Genomic DNA, 24533 nt, shown 5'->3' on the forward strand with positions numbered 1-24533 from the left:
AAGATTCTGATCTTAAAAACTTTTGTGAGAAGTGGATCCCTGAGCAGCTCACTTTATTGGGGCACAGAGCAACAATTCCAGCAGAGAGAGCTGGGAAACATACCGTAACTAACAACAATTCTAAGCCCCAGCAAGTCATTACAAAAGATTTTAACTTTGCTGACAAGGTGGAGATAATGGCAGCATTCCGAAAAAAAATGCGACTTGCAGTATGAAGGCTCCTGGGTTCTTCTATTTTCTGGACTTCTCAGCTAAAGTTTTGGCAGGGTGCAAAGAGATCACACCTTACTGCACTACTCCACATAATAAAAGCATCCATTTTCAACTTCAATTCCCTGTTAAATTGTAGGTCACCTACCAGGGGTCAACAAAAATTCTGAACACGGAAGTGGAGGTCATGAAATTTATGGCGTAGCTGACGAAGTAAAGAAGAGTATTGTTCTCGGGATTTCTTTTTCAAATCTGACCAATGACTGCTTATATGGTTCTTGTTTTGAGAAACACTGCAATAATGCAATATGTGGTCGTGTTTTGTGTGACTTTTTATTTTTTTTTTTCTTTTAAATCGTTGGTACTGCTGGAGCTGTGTGGTGCACATGCCAAAATGGTATTCAAGCAGCAAGGCTGTATCTTCCCGTGTGCTCCAGGTGAAGCTTAGCCAACTTGTGCAAGAGATTTTTTTTTTTTTCCTTTCTTCAAGCACGAGCAAGGAACTTGCTCTACGTGCTGCTGCGCATCTCCAGATGGCCAGAGGGCAGTGTGATATTTGGCTGTAACTCTATTCTGAAATTCCACACCAACTTTGAGGCTCATTATCAGCGCTGACCCGTGCAACCAAAGCTTTAGTAATTTGCCATGGAGCAAGCTTCGTTCTCATTCTCTGTGGATGGAGGCTGCCCTGCTGTGTTAATGGACTATTTTCTGTTGTTACATTTTTGTTTCACAGTCATCACATAGGGGATTGATAGCATTTGATGTTTCTGTGACTTTTATGCTTTCTATATGCTCTTTAGTATTTGCGCCCTACTTAAATATTGTCAGGGACCTGGCAAGGTTTATTCTGCTTATTGCTGACATGATGGTTTTTTTCTCTACCAGTGGTTTTGAGGATTCAAAGCTAGGGTATTGCTGAGAGAGGGGAGAAGTATGTGTGGTGTGACCACTGTTCAGGCGAGTGTGGGAGGTGGTGTATGAATGCTTGATTTTTTTTTTTTTTTTTTAGCACTCTGCATACAGTTGCATATATGATCTTGCAAGGGTGTTTATTCTTTGACCCTGGGGAGCCTAGCTGGGGGGGGGGGGGGGGGCTCTAAGTTTGATTTTATTCTCCATGTGGGTTTTTCTGCTTTTGGGATGCTGGATAAACCCAATGTATTCTCGTTGAATGTTGAAGGAATCCATTCCCTCATAAAGAGGAAAAAGATTTTGAACATGTTTAAAACAAACAGCTGATGTAGTTTACCTAGGAGAAACTCATTTGGATTAAAAAAAAAAAAAAAACGAACATGCTAAGTTATGAAGAGATTGGGTGGGTAGCTGCTATGCAGCCTCTTTATCCTCTAGGCATTTTGGAGTGGTGATCTTAATCAATAAAAAATTTCCTGTTTAACTAGAAAAATGCACAGACAACCCCGCATGGCTGGTATGCCACTGTCATGGGTAGCGTCTAAAATAAATAATTTGTATTTTGTGTGCGCCAAACGTTTATAATCATCAGTTATTTTTACTATTTTGGCTACAATATCCATGTACTTTTATTATTCCATACTTCTTGCGGAAGAATTAAATATCATTACTGAAAGTAGGTATTGATTGTACACCATCAAAACCATTCAAGAAGGAATGGGAGTATTTGGGTCTGAACTTCCTAGCCTCAGAACTGCAACTTATGTATATTTGGAGTATTTTCCATCCGGATGAGCCAGATTTTACTTTTTTTCTGCACCATGGAGCATACTCCCACTTGGTCTCTTTTCTCATTTATTTATTTGTAGAGTTTTATATACCGTTATTCGGTAGAGCCATCATAACGGTTTACAAAATATGCAATTGTCATACAAAATGCAATTATCATACAATCAAATGGAGTTAACATAGTAGTTGGGAACAGAAGAGTTTTGTGAACAGTAAACAACTGTGAAGAGTGCTACAATTATTGATAATGTACTATCTTATCTGTATATTATGGGGAGAGAGGTGCTCCATGCCCATAGAGAATGAATTCTGCTCTTTTTTATGATACGGAATTTAAAGAATATCTGTCCTTGGCTTGGTCACAGTATTACGCATGAAGTCAATTTGGTCAGGGCCAATTACAAAGGAGATCACACCTCCCAGCCAATTAGCTACAACAGATACGAATAGTTTCACATCATAAGGAGGGAAACAAGCAGAAGGACTCGGGCAATAAAGGATCTTTTCCTTTTTTATCTAAGCTTGTGATTAAATCTGCTCATAACTGCAGAAAACCGCTTCAAACATAGGATTTCAAAGATGGCAGAATCAACTGTCCTAATAGGAGATAAAATTCACTACCCAGACCATCAAGCCCTGCCGCCGTAGAAAGCTTCAGTGCCTTGATATGCAAAAAAAAAAAAAAAACTCTCTCCAAAATTGGCTCATTTAGTCGAGCTATCTGCTCTGAAGTCAGTCGTGCTAGTTTTACATTTTGAAAAAAAAATTAATGGGCAATTCCAGATTAGGCCAAGAGAAGCACAACAAAAGCTTGAGAAATTTCAGACAGCCTATGCATTCTATGTCCCACTGATGGTTTAACAGCAGAGATAAAATATCTACTTTTTTCACTGTTGGTCAGATGAGGTAAGAGACAGCCTACTTTATTTCCAAACCTGCCTATCTTAAATTTGTAAAAAATAGACTGTGTAGTCGCTTTCTGTTCTCACAAATTACCTAGCTGTTTTCTGGTCTCCTGCAAATGTATGTTCTCTGCCTCTTGCATAGAATGCATATGCTGATGTTTTAGCTTATGAATATGCTCCAAACTAAATAGGCAGCTGAAAGCTATATGTAAACTCACAAATAAAAAGAAATTCTTCCACTAGATATTTTTAACTTGAGATTACTCCCATTTGCTGAAATTATGATTTTTAAAAAGGAAGAAAAGACCTCAGAATCCAGCAAGCAAAGTTTTTTTTACTTGCCTTCAACATTTTATTCACAGGTCAAAACCCTCCCACTAAAAATATTTTATACATTTTTTTTTTTTTTTTATAAAAAATAGTCAGACATATCTGCTTAATTTTTGAGATATTCATGCCGAACCGCCATGGCAACAACGATAGCCATAGTTTTGCATATGCAGCTACTTCAGGCAATATTGCATGTATGACAGAATCTAAAAACTAAAGAAATTAATATCGCTTATATTGCACCAACAGTTATACAAAAATTAGTGTGGTTCTTACAATGCGTAGAATTCAGTGTCGCCCCTTTTTATACAAAATACTTTTACCAAAATATGCCAGCACATGCACATTGTATTTAAACATTCTGTGATTTTTTTTTACAAATGCATGCTTTCACATTGGGGTAGATTTACAAAAAGGGCGCCCTCGCGTACTTTTGTAGGCGCATCAGGCGCAAACAAAAGTACGCTGGATTTTAGTAGATACGCGCGTAGCCGCGCGTATCTGCTAAAATCCTTGATCGGCGCGCGCAAGGCTACCGATTTCGTGTAGCCGGCGGGCGCCGAGCCGCGCAGCCTACCTCCGTTCCCTCCGAGGCCGCTCCGAAATCGGAGCGGCCTCGGAGGGAATTCGCTAACGCCCTCCCCTCACCTTCCCCTCCCTTCCTCTACCTAACCCACCTCCCCCGGCCCTGTCTAAACCCCCCCCCCCCACCTTTGTTGGGGGATTTACGCCTCCCAGAGGGAGAAGTAAATCCCCGCGCGCCAGCGGGTCGCTGGCGCACCCAGACGCAACCCAGGGGCGGTTCCGGAGGGCGTGGCCACGCCCCCGGACCGCCCCGGGCCGAAACCACGCCCCCAGGCCCGCCCCCGAAACGCCGTCCCGCCCCGAAAATGGCGCGCCGCTCGGCCCCACCCCCGACGCCCCCGACACGCCCCCCTCGGAAAACCCCGGGACTTACGCAAGTCCTGGGGCTCTGCGCGCGCCGGCAGGCCTATGTAAAATAGGCGCACCGGCGCGCAAGGCCCTGCTCGCGTAAATCCGGGCGGATTTACGCGAGCAGGGCTCTTAAAATCCGCCCCATTGTCTTTAATGCAATGATCATTAACATTGGTTAATATCTCCTTATCACGTTACCCAATAATAAGAGCAAAAAAAAAAAATCACTCTTATTTATTGCATCCACATGAATACTGAGATGTCTTAAGTTCAATAAAATAATACTGATTTGATCCCAAATGAATAAAGCCCATTCAGGGTGTTAAGCCCAAATGGTTCAGTAGAATTTAATCGAAAAATCCATCTTTGCTCAAACTGAGTCAACATCCTGTCCTGATCTCCTGCATATCAGGCGAGCTCACAAAAGAGCATTATTCAGTAACAGAGATCTTCTTAACAAAAATAATTGAGAATATTCAAGGGATGGAACATTGACTTTTGTTTCACACTATTTAAATCAATGCTGGGGATTGTAAAAATCATGAGGAAACATCAATTCATCTTGAATTTACATGAATGCTTTCGAGACAAAAAGATTCAGGTATCTTATATTGGGTTGAAAAACTTAAAGGAACATGTGAGCCCTGCACTTCTTTCAATATCTGATCTGGCTCCAACAAGTACTGTATCTGGAGCTGTCCTCAGAGGACACTATAGATGTGGAAGCTGCTCACTTTTGTGAGATCATGGAATTTGTAAATCATAAGCACATAAGAACATGCCATACTGGGTTAGACCAAGGGTCCATCAAGCCCAGCATCCTGTTTCCAACAGTGGCCAATCCAGGCTACAAGTACCTGGCAAGTACCCAAAAACTAAGTCTATTCCATGCTATTGTTGCTAGTAATAGCAGTGGCTATTTTCTAAGCTAATTTAATTAATAGCAGATAATGGACTTCTCCTCCAAGAACTTATCCAAACCTTTTTTAAACCCAGCTACACTATGAGCCAGATTTTAGCACCTACACGCAGGCGTAGATTTGTGCACGCAACCTGGCACACACAAATCTACGCCCGATTTTATAACATGCGTGCGGTCGGGGTCGGCGCATGCAAGGGGGTGCACACTTGTGCACCTTGCACGAGCCGAGCCCTAGAGGAGCCCCGATGGCTTTCCCTGTTCCCTCCGAGGGCGCTCCGAAATCAGAGCGGCCTCGGAGTAACCTTTCCTTCCACTACCCCCCACATTCCCCTCCCTAACCTGCCCCCCAGCCCTATCTAAACACCCCCCCCCGACCTTTATTTTTCAAGTTGCGCCTGCCTCTGGGCAGGCGTAGGTTGCGCGCGCCAGCCAAGTGCCGGCGTGCAATCACCCGGCCTAGAGGCCCTACGAAGGCCTCTGGCCATGCCCCTGCCACTTTTTTCAAGCCCCGGGACATACGCGCGTCCCGGGGCTTGCGCGCATCGCTGGGCCTATGCAAATTGTGCGTTGAGTGAAAAAGAACTTTCTCCAATTAGTATTAAATGTGCCTCATGCTAACTTCATGGAGTGCCCCCTATTCCTTGTATTATCCGAAAGAGTAAATAACCGATTCACATTTACCCGTTCTCATTTGATCAGCATAAATATCAACTTAAACAATTTATGATGTGCATCAGACTATGTGGTTTATGCCATAGAACGTCCATGCCCATTTTTGTATACTGAGAAAACTAAACAAATCTTAGAACTCTAGCACAAGCACTGTCTCAAAAGATTGAGAAGAGAAGGGCACCCCGGAGTATCGGGGTGCCCGGGCATAATGTGGGTGCCAGGCACACGCCGCGCCAGCACCGGGGGGGAGGGGAGGTTGGAAGGGGGAAAGCGGGCCGCTGTGTGCGCATGCCCGCTTATTGGCTGCTGTCCCCGAGGATGAATCCGGTCCTTGGGGAGGCAGGCCGGGAGCCCTAATTGGCTCCCTGAGAGGAAGGGAACCAATCGGCTGGAACCCAGCCAATTAGGTTCCCAGGGAGCGCCAGCAGCTCCCTCTTTACCTGCCGACACTCTCGGGATCGCATCGCCGCCGCGCAAGTACCCCGCCGTCCCCCCTGCGCTGTTTGCCCGAATCGCCTTCCCCCGTGCCACGCGGCCCGGGCACCCTATGCTGGGCAGGATAATTACTTAAAAAAAATATATATATATTTCGCCGGTTCCCTTCCAGCTACCCATTCCCACCCCGCCTGCTCCCCGCACCAACCCCCCCCCCCCCCCCCCAGCCGCGTGCTCTTCGTGGCCGCGTGCGCCCTATCAACCCGGCAAGCAGCAGCATTCCAGGCCCTCTCTGCCGGCCTCTAAGCCCATTCACGCGCCCCCACCTTCCCGTGCCCGGCCCCTATTCGCCGTGCACACGTTAAACCCCCCCCCCCCCCCAAACGCCTAGGCCAGTTCCCACATGTCCGCCCATCCCGATCCTTCCCACGTGCTGCCTCCTTGCTCCCCCCCTGCCGACTTACATTAAAAAAAAACCAAAAACAAACATATTTTAGCCCGCTCCACGCCAGCCCCTGCCTCCCACCCCCCCCCCCCCCCCCCCCCCCGGCTGTTCTCATGTGCCGTCATGCTGCACTGCCCCCCCCCGCGTTGACGGGCACACCTCCGCCACCGCCACCCCCTGGTCCAGCGCTGGGATTAAAAAAAAAAAAAAAAAAAAAAAAAAAAAGGGTTTCAATTTGCTCTGCACTTGTCCCCCACCCCCCCCCCCCCGCCTCTGCTTCACTGGCCTTCCAGCTGACTCACCACTTCCCTGTGCTCCAGGCACACTTTTGCCTCCGCTTCCTTCAGGTCCCAGCGACCCAGCAACCCGGATGGAACCCCTGGCGCCTCAGCACCAATTCATGGAGACCCCAACCAATCTTCTCCACGGGATGCAGCCACATCTGTTCCAGCCAGGACATGGAAACCTGCTTCACATAACCCCTAACCTCGGCCCACGTGAGGTGGAATCCGAGGAGGCCACAGTGGCACCAGGAGACACAATGGGCGAGTAAACGACAGGCCAGATGCCTTGCGGGAAGGGACGCCAGGCCAAGCCCTGTCGATCTGAGGCCAAGACAGTACTTTCCACTCGAGCACAGCAGACTTTGGACAACTCAGAACCACCAGACACAAAAAGAGGAAGAGGTCGCACAAAAAGAAAAACCGATCGTGAAACAACGGCTGCAGCCCAGCCCAACGCACAGCGCCCCATGTGCCACTGACATCCCTGGTAGACGATTCCACGACACAGCTGGCCTCACGGAAACAACGAGAGTTGAAGCTTACGACGTAGAAACAGCAGAACGCTGCCCTAACATTCCCGCGAGAGGCACTTTCTTCAGCCAAAGTACGGTATGCCGTGGTCATATGGAGCATAACACTGGATCGGTAAACGGTTCCACAAGGTTGGGTCAGCACAACGAGAACATCAGACTGTCGCAAGAGGAGCCAGTCGACCTCAGATCCCCAGCAAGCAGACAGGCAAGGCAAAGCAAGGACACAGTGGCGACTGCAGCCCACTCGGGTGAGTGGGGTCCGGTCGCGAGGATTCAAGTGGGGCAAAGTCCTTCCACCCCCGTCTTAAATGATAACTACTACCATTCGGAACGATGGCCCATTCCTGATTTACGGACAAGGAACGGTCTCGACCCTCTGCGCGTTTCGCCATCTCCCCTCAGTGGTTCAGGTGACCCATCCAGGCCAGCAGGCGGATTTCCCTTACAACTACCCCCACCCGGGGTTGGGGAGAGTCACCGGATCACAGCCAGGTCGCGGCACCTATTGGGACACCTCACGTCCACATGATGTTAACACCTTCACGTCAGATATGCTAGGTCCGGCGCCGTCTGCTGTCTCCTTTTCTTCTCAGAGACCAACCACATTGGGCGAGTGGCTCTATGATATCGAACAGAACGAAATGACAGACAGTACCTCCAGACATGTGACTTCGGCAGCTGGCTCCATAACAAGAGAGGTTGCAAACGAAGGTGAGACTGGTATCGGGGCAGATTCGCACGTTACAGTGGCTAATACATTAAATGCCGGCGTACAGCAGGACTGCTACCCTAATTTACCTAATGCAAGAATAGCACTGCCAGAAGGGGCTAGAACAGAGCAGGGCACAAGCAATAAATCCAGGAAGCATGACAAGGCCAAGCGTAAGCACAAGGGCCCCAGGTCTAGCTCCTCCGATTCCTCTACATCCTCTTCCAGTTCCAGTTCTTCTGGATCGTCCTCTAGCGAGGACACAGAAAAAGGGGATAAGTGGCAAAACAGAGGGGCGCCAGCATTAGATACCTTGTCAGAACTTTGGGAGGAGGTGCCCAAGGCAATGCGGAAAAAAATTAGACAAAGGAAATATATCGATCTCTTCGGCCTGCTTGAAGGGAGGAGGAGCAGAGAGAAAAAGTTAAAAAAAAGAGAGGAATCGAACGCTTCCCAAGCATACAGAAGAATAGAGTTGCAAGGACTGTATTAAATTGGATACGGGCATTCCTGAGACTGGCTAGCGTAATAGGCCGTCATGATAGCTCCCAGTATGGCCCGATGTTGGCATACGCAGATACGATATTGGCAGCCAGCAAGGACTACGAAGGTTGGTCCTGGCTTAATTACGATGAGCGCTTCAGAGACCGGATGGAAGAGAATAAATTTCTCTCTTGGCGCACGAGAGACATGGGTTTATGGTTGACACAGATGAATGCCAAGATTCCTTCCTTGGCACCAAGCGTCTTGGCGGGCGCGCACATGGGGAAGGGCGGGCGTTCCTTTCGTGCCAGCAACACACCGGGAGCTCCCGGTAGAGTCGGCGCAGGTATGTCAGACGTCTGCTGGCGATTCAACCGTGCGTCATGCAATTACCCGGAATGCAAATTCCGCGACAAATGTCTCAACTGCGGAGGTCATCCGGCTTCAAAATGTGGAAAGCACTCAGGAGAAGGGAGTACAGGGCCTGCCTTGGGAGGAGCGCCAAAAGGAAATCAGAAATGAGGACCTCGGCATAGCACCTACGCCGGTGCAAGTTGATGCATTGAAGCCATGGTTGCTTAAGTATCCCAATACGGAATCATCTTTGTTCTTGTGGAAAGGTTTCTCGGACGGTTTTGTTATCCCATTCAAGGGCCCCGCCGGAGTCGGGGGCGGTGCAAACTGCCCCTCAGCGCGCAGCCTGTCCAGGATAGTCAAGGATAAACTGTCCGCGGAGATTGCGTTAGGACGAATAGCGGGACCTTTCCACACACCCCCCTTCCCGGACTTGGTACTCTCCCCCCTTGCGGTCATCCCTAAAAAAGAAGCAGGCAAGTTTAGACTCATCCACAATTTGTCCTTCCCGGAGGGTGGATCGGTCAATGACTTCATTCCTCACGAGCTCTGCGCGGTAAGATACCAGTCATTCAGCTCAGCAGTGCGGCTAGTACAGATATGTGGTCAAGGGGCACTGATGGCAAAGGTTGACATCGAGTCAGCTTTCCGTTTACTACCGATACATCTGGAGAGTTTTCCATTGCTGGGTTTTAAATTCGAAGGAGGTTACTTCGTGGACAAATGCCTACCAATGGTATGCGCTATCGCGTGTGCCTTCTTCGAAACTTTCAGCTCTTTTATACACTGGGTGATCAAACAAGAATCCAGATCGGCGAACATAGTGCATTATTTAGACGACTTTCTATTTGTTGGTCGTCCTCATGCGAGAGACTGCGCAGACCTATTGCATTGCTTTCACAATGTCGCCAACAAGTTTGGTATACCCATCGCAGAAAACAAAAAACAGTTGGGCCCTCCACGCGGCTGGTTTTCTTGGGCATCGAAATAGACTCCATATCCATGCTGTCACGGTTACCAGAAGAAAAAGTGAACGAACTCAAACGACTGATTTCACAAGCACAGGGCGCAAAGAAATTGGCGTTAAAGCAGGTCCAATCACTAGTGGGCAGCCTCAACTTTGCTTGTAGAGTTATCCCAATGGGAAGAGCCTTCTTGCAGCGGCTGTCTGCCGCTATGATGGGAGTCAAGAAAAGCTTCCACCATATCAGCATCTCAAAGAGAATCCGTGAGGATTTGGTTATCTGGAACAGATTCCTGTCCAACTTCAATGGCACGTTGTTGTGGCAGTCCGAAGCTGTGTCAAATCACGAATTAGAACTGTTTACCGATGCGGCAGGATCGGTAGGGTTTGGTGCATATTTTCAAGGAACATGGTGCGCGGCACAGTGGCCTGAGGAGTGGGCACAGTGTGGCACTACCAGGAATATTACCTTCCTACAGCTTTTTCCCCATTGTCATTGCGGTTGTATTATGGGGCGAGCGGATCAGGAACAAAAAAGTGATCTTCTGGTGTGACAACCAGGGGGTGGTTGAGGTTATCAACAAGAGAGCAGCAAAAAACATGTTAGTATCTGATTTACTGCGCAAATTCATTCTTCGCTGCATGGAATTAAATGTGACTGCGTGGGCGCTGCACGTACCAGGTGATTCTAACACTTTGACTGATTCTCTCTCTCGTTCAAAGTGGGACACCTTCTGGAAACTCGGGCCAGAGGCGGATCCACAGGGAGCTTCAGTGCCTGCTTTCCTTTGGCAGTTTGGTATCCAGAAGCCTGGAAGTTGCTACAAATGTCACTAGCCCCTTCCACGTGGTCTGCATACGTGAAAGGGACTGAGAAGGTGGTTTCCTTTTTCTCCAAACGGGGGTGGCGTGGGGGAGCAGTTTCAGAATGGGGCATAATGCGCTACATAGAGGCGGCAAAAGCGGATGGGACATCAAGGGCAGCAGTGGCAAGACAACTAACAGGTTTTTCCTTCTTTATGAGAGCTCACGGTTGGGGTTTCCCAGTCGGACACTTTTTGATACGCCGTGTTTTGTTGGGATGGGCAAAATGAGGTGCACGAGATGTAGAGGGGACACAAACAGTAGAAGGGAAACATCCCATTCCCTACTACACGCTACTGAGACTATGGGACAGTTTAACACACATATGTAGTTCTGAATATGAAACACGTTTGTTTCGCGTAGCTTTCGTTTTCGCATTCTTTGGAGCTTTTCGGGTCAGCGAACTAGTGGCCAGGGCCACCAAAGGTTGGGAGTCTTCAGGTTTGCGTTCTCAGTTCGTCACCCGGGAGACAGATTCCATCATACTTTTTATACCTCGTTCCAAAACAGATCAGATGGGAAAAGGTTCATACGTAGTTCTTCGCGCCATTCCCAACTGCAAGACCTGTCCATTGGCCAACTATAGGGCTTTCGTGGAACTTCGCCCGGCCGAAGGATCCAGATTTCTGGTTCACTCAGATGGCAGACCACTCACCAAATTTCAATTTGAGATGGTGCTACGCAAGTGCTTAACTTACCTCGGATTGGACGCGTCCCATTTTGGAACACATTACTTCTGAATAGGTGCAGCTACTTCAGCCGCTCAAGCCGGACTACCGGGAGGTGTGATTCAGCGTATTGGGCGCTGGAAATCGGGCGCCTTCAAAGGTTACATACGCCCAGGAAACCTATAAACAGTGCAACATACTAACACTTCTCTCTTTTCAGGTCCGAGAAGTCGGGGTTGTCGAATATGGATAGTGGGACACTCTTTCATCACGTGGGCTTTCAAGCATGCCCAGGGGTGTCCGTACGGGGCGCATTTGGACTTAACACAGTACAACGCGACAATCCGTTGGCTGGGACGCAGAGGCATGGGCTGGGATGAACTGCTTCCCTGCCTACAGAGGAGCGTAGTGCGATTCGGGCCACCACAAATTCTGATTATTCACCTAGGGGGTAACGATTGGGGTTCGATGTCTGGACGCAAGTTTATCGCTATGGTATGGAAGGACTTGACATCTGCTATGGCCATGCTTCCGTCTACAATAATTTGTTGGTCAGACATTATTCCAAGGCCTGCTGAAATGAATAGAAAGATTTGGAAACGCTGCCGGGCCAAAGCAAACAGGCAAATAGGTTCCTGGCTTACCCTATTCGGGAGTCGGCACATTTGTCATGAATGGTCATGGGAATGAGGGAAAGGGCTGTTTCGCCCAGATGGGGTTCATCTATCCTTTATAGGACAGGACTTGTTCCTAAATTCATTTCAGGATGCCTTGGAAGCTTTGCTGCGTTAGGGACCTAGGCCGCATCTTTGGGGGTTCACAGGATGGGTCCATCCTGGGCCAGTGGCGGGGTCGCCCGAGCCAATTGAGAGGCAATGTGTCGAGGTGCAGTTGTCCTGCGGAAGTTGGTGCAGTTGTCCTGCGGAAGGCTCCTTGCTGCAGGTGGCGGGAGCTGGTGGTCACAACCCCTTGCTGATGGTGGCGGGGGGAGTGGGTACAACGCAATGTTAATATCTGCGCACCTTGCTGGCGGGTGCGCAGGGAAGCTGATGTAAAGTCCTGGCTCGGGCACCTAATTGTGGTACAATAAAGTTGCGGCCTGTTTGATCCCATTTTAACAATTTTAACAATCTGTGCATTAAAGACATTGTGAAAGTGCGCATGTGTAAAAAAAATCACGGCATGTTTAAAAACAATGTGCATGTGCTAGCGTTTTTTAGTAAAAGCATTTTGTTTAGACAGCGGGCAGCTCTGTTAAAAAGTGACACTGAATTCTATATATTGTAAGCAACACACTACTTTTATATAACTGTTGGTAAGAGACATTAATTTGTCTTTATTTTTTAGATTCCGCCAAACATGCAATATCGACTTGAAGCAGCTGTATATACAAAATGTTGGCCCTCATCAGAAGCGTGGCAGTTCAGCATTACTATCTCAAAAATTAAGAAAATAATATAAGATAGGTCTGACAATATTTTTATAAAAAATGAAAAAATAAAAATATTTTTGCAGTGAATAAAATAATGGGAGGTTTTTGACCTGTGATTAAAACATCCAAAGCAAGTAATACATTTTGCTTGCTACCGTGTTTCCCCGAAAATAAGACCTAGTAGAGGTTTTGCCAAATTGCTAAATATAAGACCTCCCCCGAAAGTAAGACCTAGCACATATCACATGTAAACGATCGAATTAGCTACGGTATTCCCTCCCATACAGTAACGCGGGCCCCTGCTGTTTTGCCGCGCGTTTAACCTGCTAACTTACCGCCTACCCTTACCCCTGCGTTAGAGGCAGGGGTAAGGGTAGGCGGCAAACTTTCCCCCAGCCCTCGCTCACCTGCCCTGGCCGCGTCCATGGGTGCTGGTCTCTGGGGCAGCCCCAGTCCTCTCCCCTCCTCCCGAAGCAACGAAAGCGGAAAAAAAAGCAAAAAAGCAAAAAAAAAAAAAGTTGCAAGACAGAGACGACGGGCAATCCTACGCTCGGGATTGCCAGTCCTCTCCTCCTCCCGAAGCAAGGCTCGAAAAGCAGCCTTGCTCCGGGAGGAGGGGAGAGGACTGGCAGTGTAAAGCAACGAAGTGACTTACTTTTTTCACAGCCCTCCTCCGGATACGGAAATCGACAGACACGGATCGCGGCTCCCCTGCCTCCCGGAGGCGAAGATGGATGCCTGCACGGGCGAAAGCGGCCCCTGTGCGTGCAATTGGGCCGCTCAATGCGTGACGTCACGACGTTTGGCGTCACGGCATGTGACGTCACGCATTGAGCGGCCCAATCGCACGGGCCGCTTTCGCCCATGCAGGCATCCATCTTCGCCTCCAGGAGGCAGGGGAGCTGCGATCCGTCTCCGGAGGAGGGCTGTGAAAAAAGTAAGTCACTTCGTTGCTTTACCGTACACTGCCAGTCCTCTCCCCTCCTCCCGGAGCAAGGCTGCTTTTCGCGCCTTGCTTCGGGAGGAGGAGAGGACTGGCAATCCCAGCGTACCGAGGGATTGCCAGTCCTCTCTCCCCTCTCTTGCAACTTTTATTTTTTTCATTTTTTCGCTTTTTTTTTTTTTTTTGCTTTTGTTGCTTGCTTCGGGAGGAGAGGAGAGAGGACTGGCAATCCCAAGCGTAGGAGAACCGTCCACTTCCTGGTACCTGTCATTTCAAATGTCATTTGAAACGACATTTGAAATAACAGATACCAGCATGTCCGTGAAGCGTTAGGCCAGCGCACCCAGGATACTGTATAGCGCTCTATACAGTAAAATGGGTTGCGCGGGCCTAACGCTTCACGGACGCTTCTTACCGTAGACGCAGCTTGCATTTTTTTAAATTACTGTATAAAGAGCATCACTCTTCTTTTTCAGTCAATCTGTGATTCTGTGAGCACGCAAGCCCAAAAGGGAAGAGAATGCAAGCTTTGTTTTGTTCAGCAACTGCCCTATATATTGGTGATATAATTGGACATCTAGATTAATAAAATCTCATACAAATTGCTATAAGAAGGAAGGAATCAAATTAATCAGATTAGTCTGAGTTTCCTTTCTTCTGCATTCTCTCAAAGATCAACAAATGAATGGAGAAGAATGGATGGAAATTGTCAATGTGCTCAACGCCCCGTTCTCTCAGGATTCAGTAACATCAGTGGTCATTTTCTAGGGTTGAGTCAGCAGCAGCCTCCACCTTTCAGTTTTTCCCAATGGAGAAAAGGAAGCAAGTTAAAAATGATCCCAGCAGGCAGAAGTAGTTGAATACAGGCACCGAGGCAGGAAGAGCAGGCCCTTGAGGAGCGAGTTCATTTTTTTGTTCAACAATATACCGGTATGTGAATTCTTCTTCATGGAAAAATAAGACATCCCCTGAAAATAAGGCCTAGTGCATCTTTGGTAGCAAAAATTAATATAAGACACTGTCTTATTTTCGGAGAAACAGGGTAGATTCTGAGGTCTTTTTCTCCTTTTTAAAAATCATACTTTCAGCAAGTGGGAGCAATCTCAAGTCATTAGAAATATCTGGTGGAAGAATTTCTTTTGATTTGATGGATGTAGGATACAAGCAACCCTTTTCTTCCTCTTCCCCACCACATATGCAATAATCTGTCCTCTACAGCTTTTCAGTTTCCCAGAAGTTTGTGTTACCCACCCCCAAATCAGTATTTTTTTTAACTAATATAGCAAGGTCCTGCTAGCACTAGAGGCTGAGCAGTCTGAGATTAAATGAGCATGTGAGCCCTGCAGAGAAGGCATTCAACAAAGTAAATTGGTCTTATGTTATGAGTTCTCTGACTTTTGTCTTCATGATCTGATGGCCTATATGACTCTCCCAGTACACAGACTCTTTCACGCTATGGAGAGGCTCTTGACTTGAATTTCCCCTTTCTTCATTATTATAGTTCCTGTTTCTAGAACCTTTGCGGTCGGCTGCAGACCATCGCGCCACCGTAAAAGGTGATGCTATTCTCCATGCTACTGCCAGTGATAATGTTTGAAACATTATTGTCAGAGGCGGTGCCTCCGCTTAGCATAATTTCCTCCCTAACTCCGCCCCAACTCCTCCCTTCCCCTTACTTTAAGTCTTACCACTGCGATAAGGCCCTATCGCGGCTTGGAAAATAAACCCCTTCGTCTCTTTGCAGATGACATGCTGTTTGTTGTACATCGGGAACCCAAAGAAGGCGAGCCCTATTAAGGTTCACACTATCTCGCATTTTGGGCTGTTCTCGGGACTTCATATCAATTACTCCAAGTCATTACCTTTCTCATTAGACAGGACTTTGCTTAGTGAGCAGGTTAATTTATTTAACCAATTTCTATTCTGCCAATCTGGAAATCTCTGTGGTCATTTTCCCTTTTCCTGGGCAATAGAGGAATTTACGTATCTTGGCATTCAGATTGCTAGAATACATGCACAAATTTATTACATGAATATTCAAGCAGCTTTAATAAAAGAAGTCTTTATTAACTAAATGGCAAGATTTACCATGGTCTTTATTTGGTAAAGCTGCATTTATCAAAATGATAGAATTGCCAAAAATTATGTATCCCTTACAAAACGATCCCTTGCTGTATGTGGCAGTTTGATGTAAATATCTTTAAGTGTGCTCTTATACATTTTCTTTGGAGAGGGAAACTGGCTAGGATTAGCTATGCTAAATTAGTATGTGCCAAATCCATGTGCGGGCTGAATATCCCCAATTTAAGATGTACAACATGGCGTGTCAGATGCGGATGATTGATGATTTACTACTAGGCTTTAATAAGTATGATGTGGTACCTTTACTTGAGGCAGAAACTAGTAATTCTTCTCTAGTAAACATGCTACATTATAGGCAGTTTTGTAGGCCGCTCAGATTTCAGATGAGGTACACATTTTTTTCCCTTGTCAGGGTTTGAAAATGCATACAGATTTATAAAAAAAAAAAAAAGTATACCCCTATTTCTCTCCATGCTCAATTCCCACCAAGGCAGAAGTTTGGGATATTTCATGTGTGGATAAACAAAGGATTGTCGACAGTGTGGGATTTTTTTTTTTTTTTTAATACCCAATTCATAAGAAGTATTTCTTTGTCCCAATTGCCCAGTTTTATGGTTATTTAGAAGCAATGCATTTTATATTTTCCATGACTAAGTATGGCTCTTTGGGATCTTTAGTGGGAACTTTTGACCTTTGTCCAAAACTAATTCAAAAGCTTTTAAAAATATTCCCTGGGGTATCTGAGGATTAGAGACAATGGGCTGGATTTTAAAAGCCCTGCGCGCGTAAATCCGTCTGGATTTACGCGCGCCGGTGGCCTATTTTGCATAGGCCACCGGCGCGCGCACAGCTCCGGGACGCGCGTAAGTCCCGGGGCGGTTCGGACCGGGGACGTGGCGCCGGCCCGGGGGCGTGGTCGAGGCCTCCGAACCAGCCCCTTGGTCGGGTGATGGCGCACCAGCAGCCCGCTGGCGCGCACAGATTTACACCTGCTTTCAGCTGGTGTAGATCTGCCAAAGGTGGGGGGGGGGGGGGGGGGGGAAGGTGAAGAGAGGCGGAAGGAAAGTTCCCTCCGAGGACGCTCCAATTTCGGAGCAGCCTCGGCGGGAACAGGCAGCGCGCGCAGGTTGCACAAATGTGCACCCCCTTGCGTGCGCCGACCCCGGATTTTATAAGATACACGTGGCTACGCGCATATCTTATAAAATCCAGCGTACCTTTGTTCGCGCCTGGTGCACGAACAAAAGTACGCGCGCGCGTAAATTTATAAAATCTACCCCAATATGCAAACACCTCATCTTAATGATCTTCTGACAAGTGGTCCAAGGATTTGGTGATAACTCTGAATGATACTGACATCCTATTATTTTGCTCTGTGACGCCTGACATTTATACTAAGGAACAGTTCAAAACCGTGCATAGGGCTTTTCTGGATAAAGCTAGAGGATTTAAACTTTGATTATTTGACACAAATTAGTGCCTTAAATATCAGCAATGATATGATGTACAGCACTATGCTCTTTCTGGTTGGAAGTTCAAGATAGAGTGGACGTAGTTTTGGGGATAGCCTCCTTGTTGGTGACAGGGATAGATGAGGATGCCCAATATAGTGTAGTCAAACATTGTTTGTCTAATTGGCCTTGTTGTTAGCCCTAGTATTTTATGGGAGCAGCTGATGGTTAAGTATTTATATAATGATTTTTTTTTTGTATTTAAACAGCAGGAAATCTAGGATTAAAGAGGGCCCCTCTCCTCTTGCATCTTTTGTGACAATATATAATTAAAGATTAGGGGTGCTTGGCTTGTGTGTATGTCTGTATGAATGAATGTTTGTGTGAGCACTGGTCAGAATGAATGTCTGATATAAGTGGTATGCATGCCAAATTACTTTTGTCGTAGATTAGTGGGGGTTAAACCAAAAGCTTCTCAAGAAGTATTTGTGACTTTGAGAGTTTGAAATTGTTGATACTTTGAGGTCCATTTATCTGACTGTAATTTGCTCTTTTTTCTAGTATTGTACTTTTTCTTATGACTCCTGAATAAAAAAAATAAGTTAAAAAAAAGATGTATAGATTTAGAATTGTTTAGCTGTAAATGTTTAGATTTGATTACTTTCCTTTCCAAACATGAGCTCAACACAAATTTCATTTCAGATACAGCAGGTATTTCCTTGCCTCCAGAGTCGTTATAATCTAAGGGCCTGATTTACTCGTATTTTTTCTACAAACACAGAATAGGAGTAAATCAGGCCATAAGTTTGTACCTGAGATAATGGAGGGTGAAGTGACTTGCCCAAGGGCACAAGGAATATCCGTGGGAGAAATGGGATTTCAACCCTGGTTTCCCTGGTTCTCAGTTTGCTGCTGAATATGCTACTCAGTTCTGCACTTAAAACTTTTCTCACTACAGAACTAACATGCTGGCATTTAATACCTTTTCCTTTCTTGTCATTTTAGAGCTTGCTTAACTGCATTTTAGAGTGGAAGAAGCTGTAAGACTCGACAGCTGGTAAATATTTTGGCCATGGAACAATTCTTTAGCCCTGCACATTATTTCATCTTTTCTGTTTCTTTCTCCTTATTTAATTTTTTTAAACTTTCCTTCTCTCTTTACAGCCTCTTCTAGATCATCTCACACTTTTCTTTCAAAAACTCAAATACTGTTACAACAGCTCAGAAATATGTAGCTCATAGGGCACAGGATAACAGCATAAATAATCTGCATCAAGTGGAGCTCACAGATGTCAATATTCAAAGTGTTTCTCCAAGTAACTTTTCCAGTTAGCCAGACAAAAAAAAAACAAGCTAACTTACTCAGGAAAAAGAAAAAAAAAAAAAAGAGGCTATGCTGGGGGCATTCTCGGGGCACAGTTTTACTTTATTTGGGAAATTCTTATATTCAGTGCTGCCCAGTTAGCCAGGTAAGCCTACTTAGACAAGTGTTTGATCTATAGTTATCTCGATAACTTTACCAAGGGATGTTCAGTGGAACACCTATCCAGGTAACTTTACCCAGATAAAACTTTCCCATTCACTGGCTTACTCAATATGGACCTCATAGGACATAGGATAACACCACGGAGTATGCATCAAGTAAAACACATGGAATAATAGCAGCGTCCACAGATGTACAAGTACATTCATAGTACAATTTGGCAGATATCACATTATTTATTTATTTGTACATTTTTATATACCGAAGTTTAGCTAGCTGCCTTCACTCCGGTTTACATTTGAAACAACATATTACATGTGTAGAGGTAAAACAGATAAAACATGAAAGTAAACTGGTATATCTATACGCTTTGCGTTACATAAAACGGTATAACTTATATTACAGCATGATATGATCACGTATACAACAGCAAGATCCGATAAATAACAGATGGGGGCATTAGGGTGGGTTACTGAAAATCGGAGCTATAAATTCAGCAACGTATAGATGATACCAAGTATTTTAAGATGCATTTTACAGTACCCTCACTCTAAGAGTGTTTCAGAAGACAGGACTGTCAGAAACAGTCTGACACGCCATTTAACACTTGGTTTATAAAACTGTTACCCTTTTCCAGTTTTGCCTTCTTGAATAATTGACCGCATACACGGAGATATAATTGTTTTATTATTGTTGAAGATCCTTTTGATCTCCTGCTTTGTCCCTCCAGATGCAGCCAGTGTGAAACGAGGCCCGTGTGGGGGACTCACAGCACTGTTATGAACAGATTACACTGCTTTAATCTGCAAGATATGTCTACCTGACAATTGATTTGATTGAATAAAATTTCTACTGCTTCTTCAGGACAGATCTTGTGCCTGTAGATGCTTTACCTTTCTCAACACACCCTTTTGGTGTGTTTTTTGTCCTTCACTTGCTTAGTGGAGGACTGTGAGAGACACGTATCTTAAAGCTGTGCCTCGAGATATGTTTTTTTGAAACTACCTGTTTTCAATAGTTTTCTGAAGGCTAGTATGTTTGTTACTAGTCTGATGTTGAGGCAGAAAGTTCCAGTGTGTTAGAACTGATCCTCAGAAGGTCCTATAGTCTGATGCTAAGGTAGCAGTGACTGCAGGAAAGAGGAAGGCATGTTGGGGGTTCAGATGGTGGGCAGAACCAAGATTTTAAACTTTGTTTGATGAACTATCCCTAGCTAGAGTATGGATATTACTACTGCCGCTAGATTTTAAAAAGGCTGAGCGCGTACCTATAAACGCACATATCTCGCCGTGCACAAAAATATGTGCCAATTTATAACCTATGCATACAGGTTATAAAATACTCTCCACGCACGCATGTCTGGAGCTGTACACACATACATACGCACACTACTTTGCTACTGCTCCTTGTTAGGCACAGGAGTCCGGAGAACATCGGACATGGGGGAAGAGAGACTCTTTACAAGGCTCAGTCTCATAACTCTATACATGGACCATTGTAAGGGGCACTTTGATTCGGGGTGAGCTTTCGGGAGGTGGGTCAGGATCAACTCCTTTTCATCACTTGTAAGTCCAACAATTCTTTAATGAGGTCAATTTTACAAGGAATACATCTGAATGTGTCCAACACCAACCCTCCTCCCGAAAACCCACCCCGAATCAACATGCCCCCTTACAATGGTCCATATATAGAGTATCGGACTGAGCCCTATAAAGAGGGTCTCTCTCTACCTCCCTCCCCCCTGCTTGAAGTTCTCCGGATTCCTACGCCTGACAAGGAGCAATAGCAAAGTGGTGCGGGTTATGTTATGCGCGCCGGCTGAGGAAAACTAGAGGCTATGAGCGTTAGTGCTGGCTCCACCTCTGGAACGCCCATGCCCTGCCACTTTTCCACCCTCTTTTTCTGGGCGCACACACATCACAGTGACACGTGCCCTTTCCAGCTATTTAAAATTTGCATAGCTCCCCGCTCGGGCCACTTACATGAGTAAATGGCTGTTTTTGCGTGCGCAAGGCTTTTAAAAATCTACCTTTTAATGAATGCAGCGCTGTACAAAAACATACAAGACACTCCCTTTTCCAGTACAGCTTACAATCTACTCAAGACAAATATACAGGGCATGATGCTTTCTAATTAATTTATACTAATCATTTGAGCTGCTGCGCTCTGTATGAATTGCAGATGCTGGATGAGTTTTGTTTTTAAATCCTAATGTACAACAAGCTACAGTAGTCGAGGTGGTATATCACACAGGCCTGAATGACTATGGCAAAGTCAGGGCCGTCCTGGAAAGGGCAAAGATGTCACAATTGGCATAGTTGAAAAATGCTGCTTTAGCTACAGCCTGGATCTGAGCTTAAAGTCCAGTAAAAATCCCAAGCTATGGGCTTAATGGGTAAAAGGAAGATCTGTGTCTGAGAGTCACCTAAGGCTTTAAGAGATTGGGGTCTTTTTACCCACTCATAGTAATTTTCCCTTTTGTGGGTTGAGTTTCAATTTACAGAGGCACAGACAACAAGACAATCAGAAATCTTTGCCAGACATTCATTTAAGTTTCCTATTGCTCTGTCTGGGTCCAAGCCAAGAGGGACCAAGAGCTGAATATCATATGTGCAGTACGTAATCTGATGTTCTCTGAAAAGCTTGCATAATGGGGACAAGTAGATGCTGAACAGCGTGGGCATTAAAATGGAGCCCTGTCATACTCCACAGCAAAGAGAGTGGGGATGTGAAAACACAGATCCCACTGTGATAAAAGCAGCAGGGGGCCAGTGGAGGGCTATGGATCCTCCTCTCTGCAACCCAGCAGCAGTATTTTCTCACAGGCTGGTGCTGGCATCAATTGTTGGCAGGGCAGTACCATCAAATTTTAGGCACCCAGGATTTTCCATCCCTTAAAACTCTCCCTTTAAAGTAATAGGAGTCCAAATAATTGTGGTTTCTACCTATTGCTTTAAGCCTAAACAAGCAATTATTCTTTTGTAATAAAGCATTTTTTTAAATAGCATCAACAATGGAATATCAATTCTGTGATTATCTTTAGTACAGTGTCCAGTGCACCAAATATTTGCAGAACTTTAAATTCCCTTATTCTTCTGCTTCTTGGTGTCTTGAAGTTAACAGTCATAACACTGAATGTTCTGTCCAACGGCGACTATTGTTATTATAAGCTAAAAATGTATATATATTTTTTCAGAACAGTTTTGTGATGACTAAAAAATATGAGCATTTTGAACAGTTAAATATCTGAAACAGGTCATTTAAAGGAAAATAAAATGCTTAAAATAAAACTGAAGACTGTCATTTAATTAATAATTCCTAGCAGATAAGAAATTAACCACCATAAATGCCTTGTCCAAAACAGATTGTTCTTAAACTACCCCACATAAAAAAATCTCTTCAAACTATTCAGAATACAACCTGTGTATTATTATACTATGAACAAGTCTTAGAGTTCTGAACTTCTAGCATCTTTGTATTTCTTGTTAATCTTTATAAAAAGGACAAATAAAAAGATGATGTAATATGTGTGCTTTCAAGACCTCACATCACAGGAATAGGCCCTCCAAGTCCTGAAAACTCATGTACTACAACATCTTTTATGTTGGTCCTTTAAAGGATGTCAGAACATACAAAGACTCCAGTTTTCTCCAGGATCAATACAGCTACTATAATCTCTACTACAATATATACATGAAATACAATTGATTCATAACCTGTATTCTCCTCTGCATTTAAGCAACTTCAATTTTACTTAAAGGGCATTCATTAAGTTAAATTACTTGATTGGCTGACAAGCTCCGTGATGATAATTCTAATAAAACGTCAGTGCACTGTAGAACTGCAGTTGGATGTGTTAACACATTGGAAATGAAGGCAGATTACAATTAGTTCATCCAGTCTTCTCAGTTATTTTTGTCTACCAAGCCAAGGATACATCCCAGCTGCCTGTCCCACAAGCTTGTCCTCTTGTAGGATATCACGCCTTATCCAAATCATAACAATATAAGAACCACTGTCAGACCAAGGGTCCATCAAGCCTTGTATTCTGTTTTCAAAAGTGGCCAACGCAGGCCAGGAGTATCTAGCAAGATCCCAAATAGTATCTCAAGCTGAGTCCCAAAAAGTCCATTTTTGTTATCTTACCATCCTAGATGGATAAGCATACAAGTTTCCATGCTTATGTTCTACATATTTGCTTTGATGGATACCACCTAGCCATCACCATCCTGCTGGTTTTGAACCAGCTAGTTTCTAGGGAGTTGTAACTCACTGGTTTCCATCTGGTTATCCCAGGGTATGCAGGTTCCCCAGCTCCAACTTCCTTTCTCTGCCTTTTGTTTTCTCTTTATACCTCTCCCTTTACCATTACTTTCCTTTGAGTGAAGGGTGGGCCATTTACAATATTGAAACCTCCCAACTTTGTTACTACCCACTGTCAGTTACATCTGTCCCAAGTCTACTTGAATTCTATCCCATGTCTGGACGAGAAACCATGCTTTGTGGAACATTATTACACTGAAAAAAAAAAAGGGTTACAACAACACCTACAAATATACAATTTATAAGTGCTTTATGATACACAGAGATCTCACGTAAGTGCGCTCGCGAGTGCAAAAGAGACATGAAAACAGCAAGAATTAACCATTTTGTTAGTTTTCTTTCTGCAAGTACTATACTGTCATATCAGTAACTAAAAAAGAAAATCCCAAACAGTCTCACAATCAACTGACGCGAGGAAACAACATACCATCCAGCAGAGCTTCAAATAAAACAAAGCCCATGTTCTACAAAGCCAGCGACAGACCCTGCCACGCTGCTCGCTCGCACAGACCTCGTCTTTGTGTCCAGGTCTTCCCCCCTTCCCTCAAACCTATTCCAGGGCAGAAACGGGCTCTACTCACCCATCAGGCCAAGGAACAGAAGGAGCAGCAGCGGCTCAACCCGGGAGCCCCAAGGCGTGTAGCGGCCCATCGCCGCGGCCGAGGAGCAAGGCTAAGCGGCGGCAGAGCTGGACTCGCGCAGACACGGCCACTTCCGCAGGAGCCGTCCTTTTTCCGACTTCCACACCGCCACCAGGAAGAGGAGAGCGGACAGCCACCCACAGAGACCCGTCGGCAGATGAGACCCCAGCAACTGCGCAAGCGCTCGTGCCCCGGGAGAGCGTCGCGACTCGCTAAATGTATCTCGCGCTTCTTCTCCCCTTCACGCCGCCTCGCGAGATGTCACCGGGCTCCAGCAACTGTCCCTATCGCAGGCACCGCGACGCAACTCATCAAGGGAGCGGAGCACAAAGCAGGGGACAGGCGCTTCTATCGCTCTCTCCGATATCGATTACGCTGGACTCCCTGGCAGCCTCGCGATGTACTTTGCCTTGCTGCGTTCCCTTCCCCGCGCTGTAATCGATAGCCGAGAGCATCGATAGCTAGAAACCCAAACAAACCCATAATCATAGCTGCTTTGTTTGGGGTGCGTGTGACGTTTCAGCAGCTGAGGGTAGGGTTCGTTAGTTTAGCCTTAGCAGATGGCTACGGGTCAGCTGTTGGTGACAGATGAACGGTTTGTGCCTCTGAATAATACTGGTATAGCTTATTTCCATAGGCGAAACATACTGCTACTTATTTCTAAAGCACTACTAGACATATGCAGCGCTATACAGACACATATACAGACGTTAGACCACGACAGACTGATTTGTGCTTCTCGAAAATTAGCAGGGACAGA

General features: G+C 45.6%; 1 protein-coding gene across 1 annotated transcript in view; it reads right to left on the bottom strand.

Moving 5' to 3' along the window:
* Nucleotides 1-24130, bottom strand: part of LRP12 (LDL receptor related protein 12) — a 201048-nt gene extending 176918 nt beyond the window's left edge. The window contains exon 1 of the mRNA XM_029591864.1: nucleotides 23714-24130. Coding sequence (XP_029447724.1) covers nucleotides 23714-23783 — 70 coding nt within the window. The 5' untranslated portion in view covers nucleotides 23784-24130. The remainder of the gene's footprint in view (nucleotides 1-23713) is intronic.
* Nucleotides 24131-24533: the final 403 nt, after the last annotated feature.

Source organism: Rhinatrema bivittatum, chromosome 2 (genome assembly GCF_901001135.1).
Source record: "Rhinatrema bivittatum chromosome 2, aRhiBiv1.1, whole genome shotgun sequence".
Lineage (NCBI taxonomy): Eukaryota > Metazoa > Chordata > Amphibia > Gymnophiona > Rhinatrematidae > Rhinatrema > Rhinatrema bivittatum.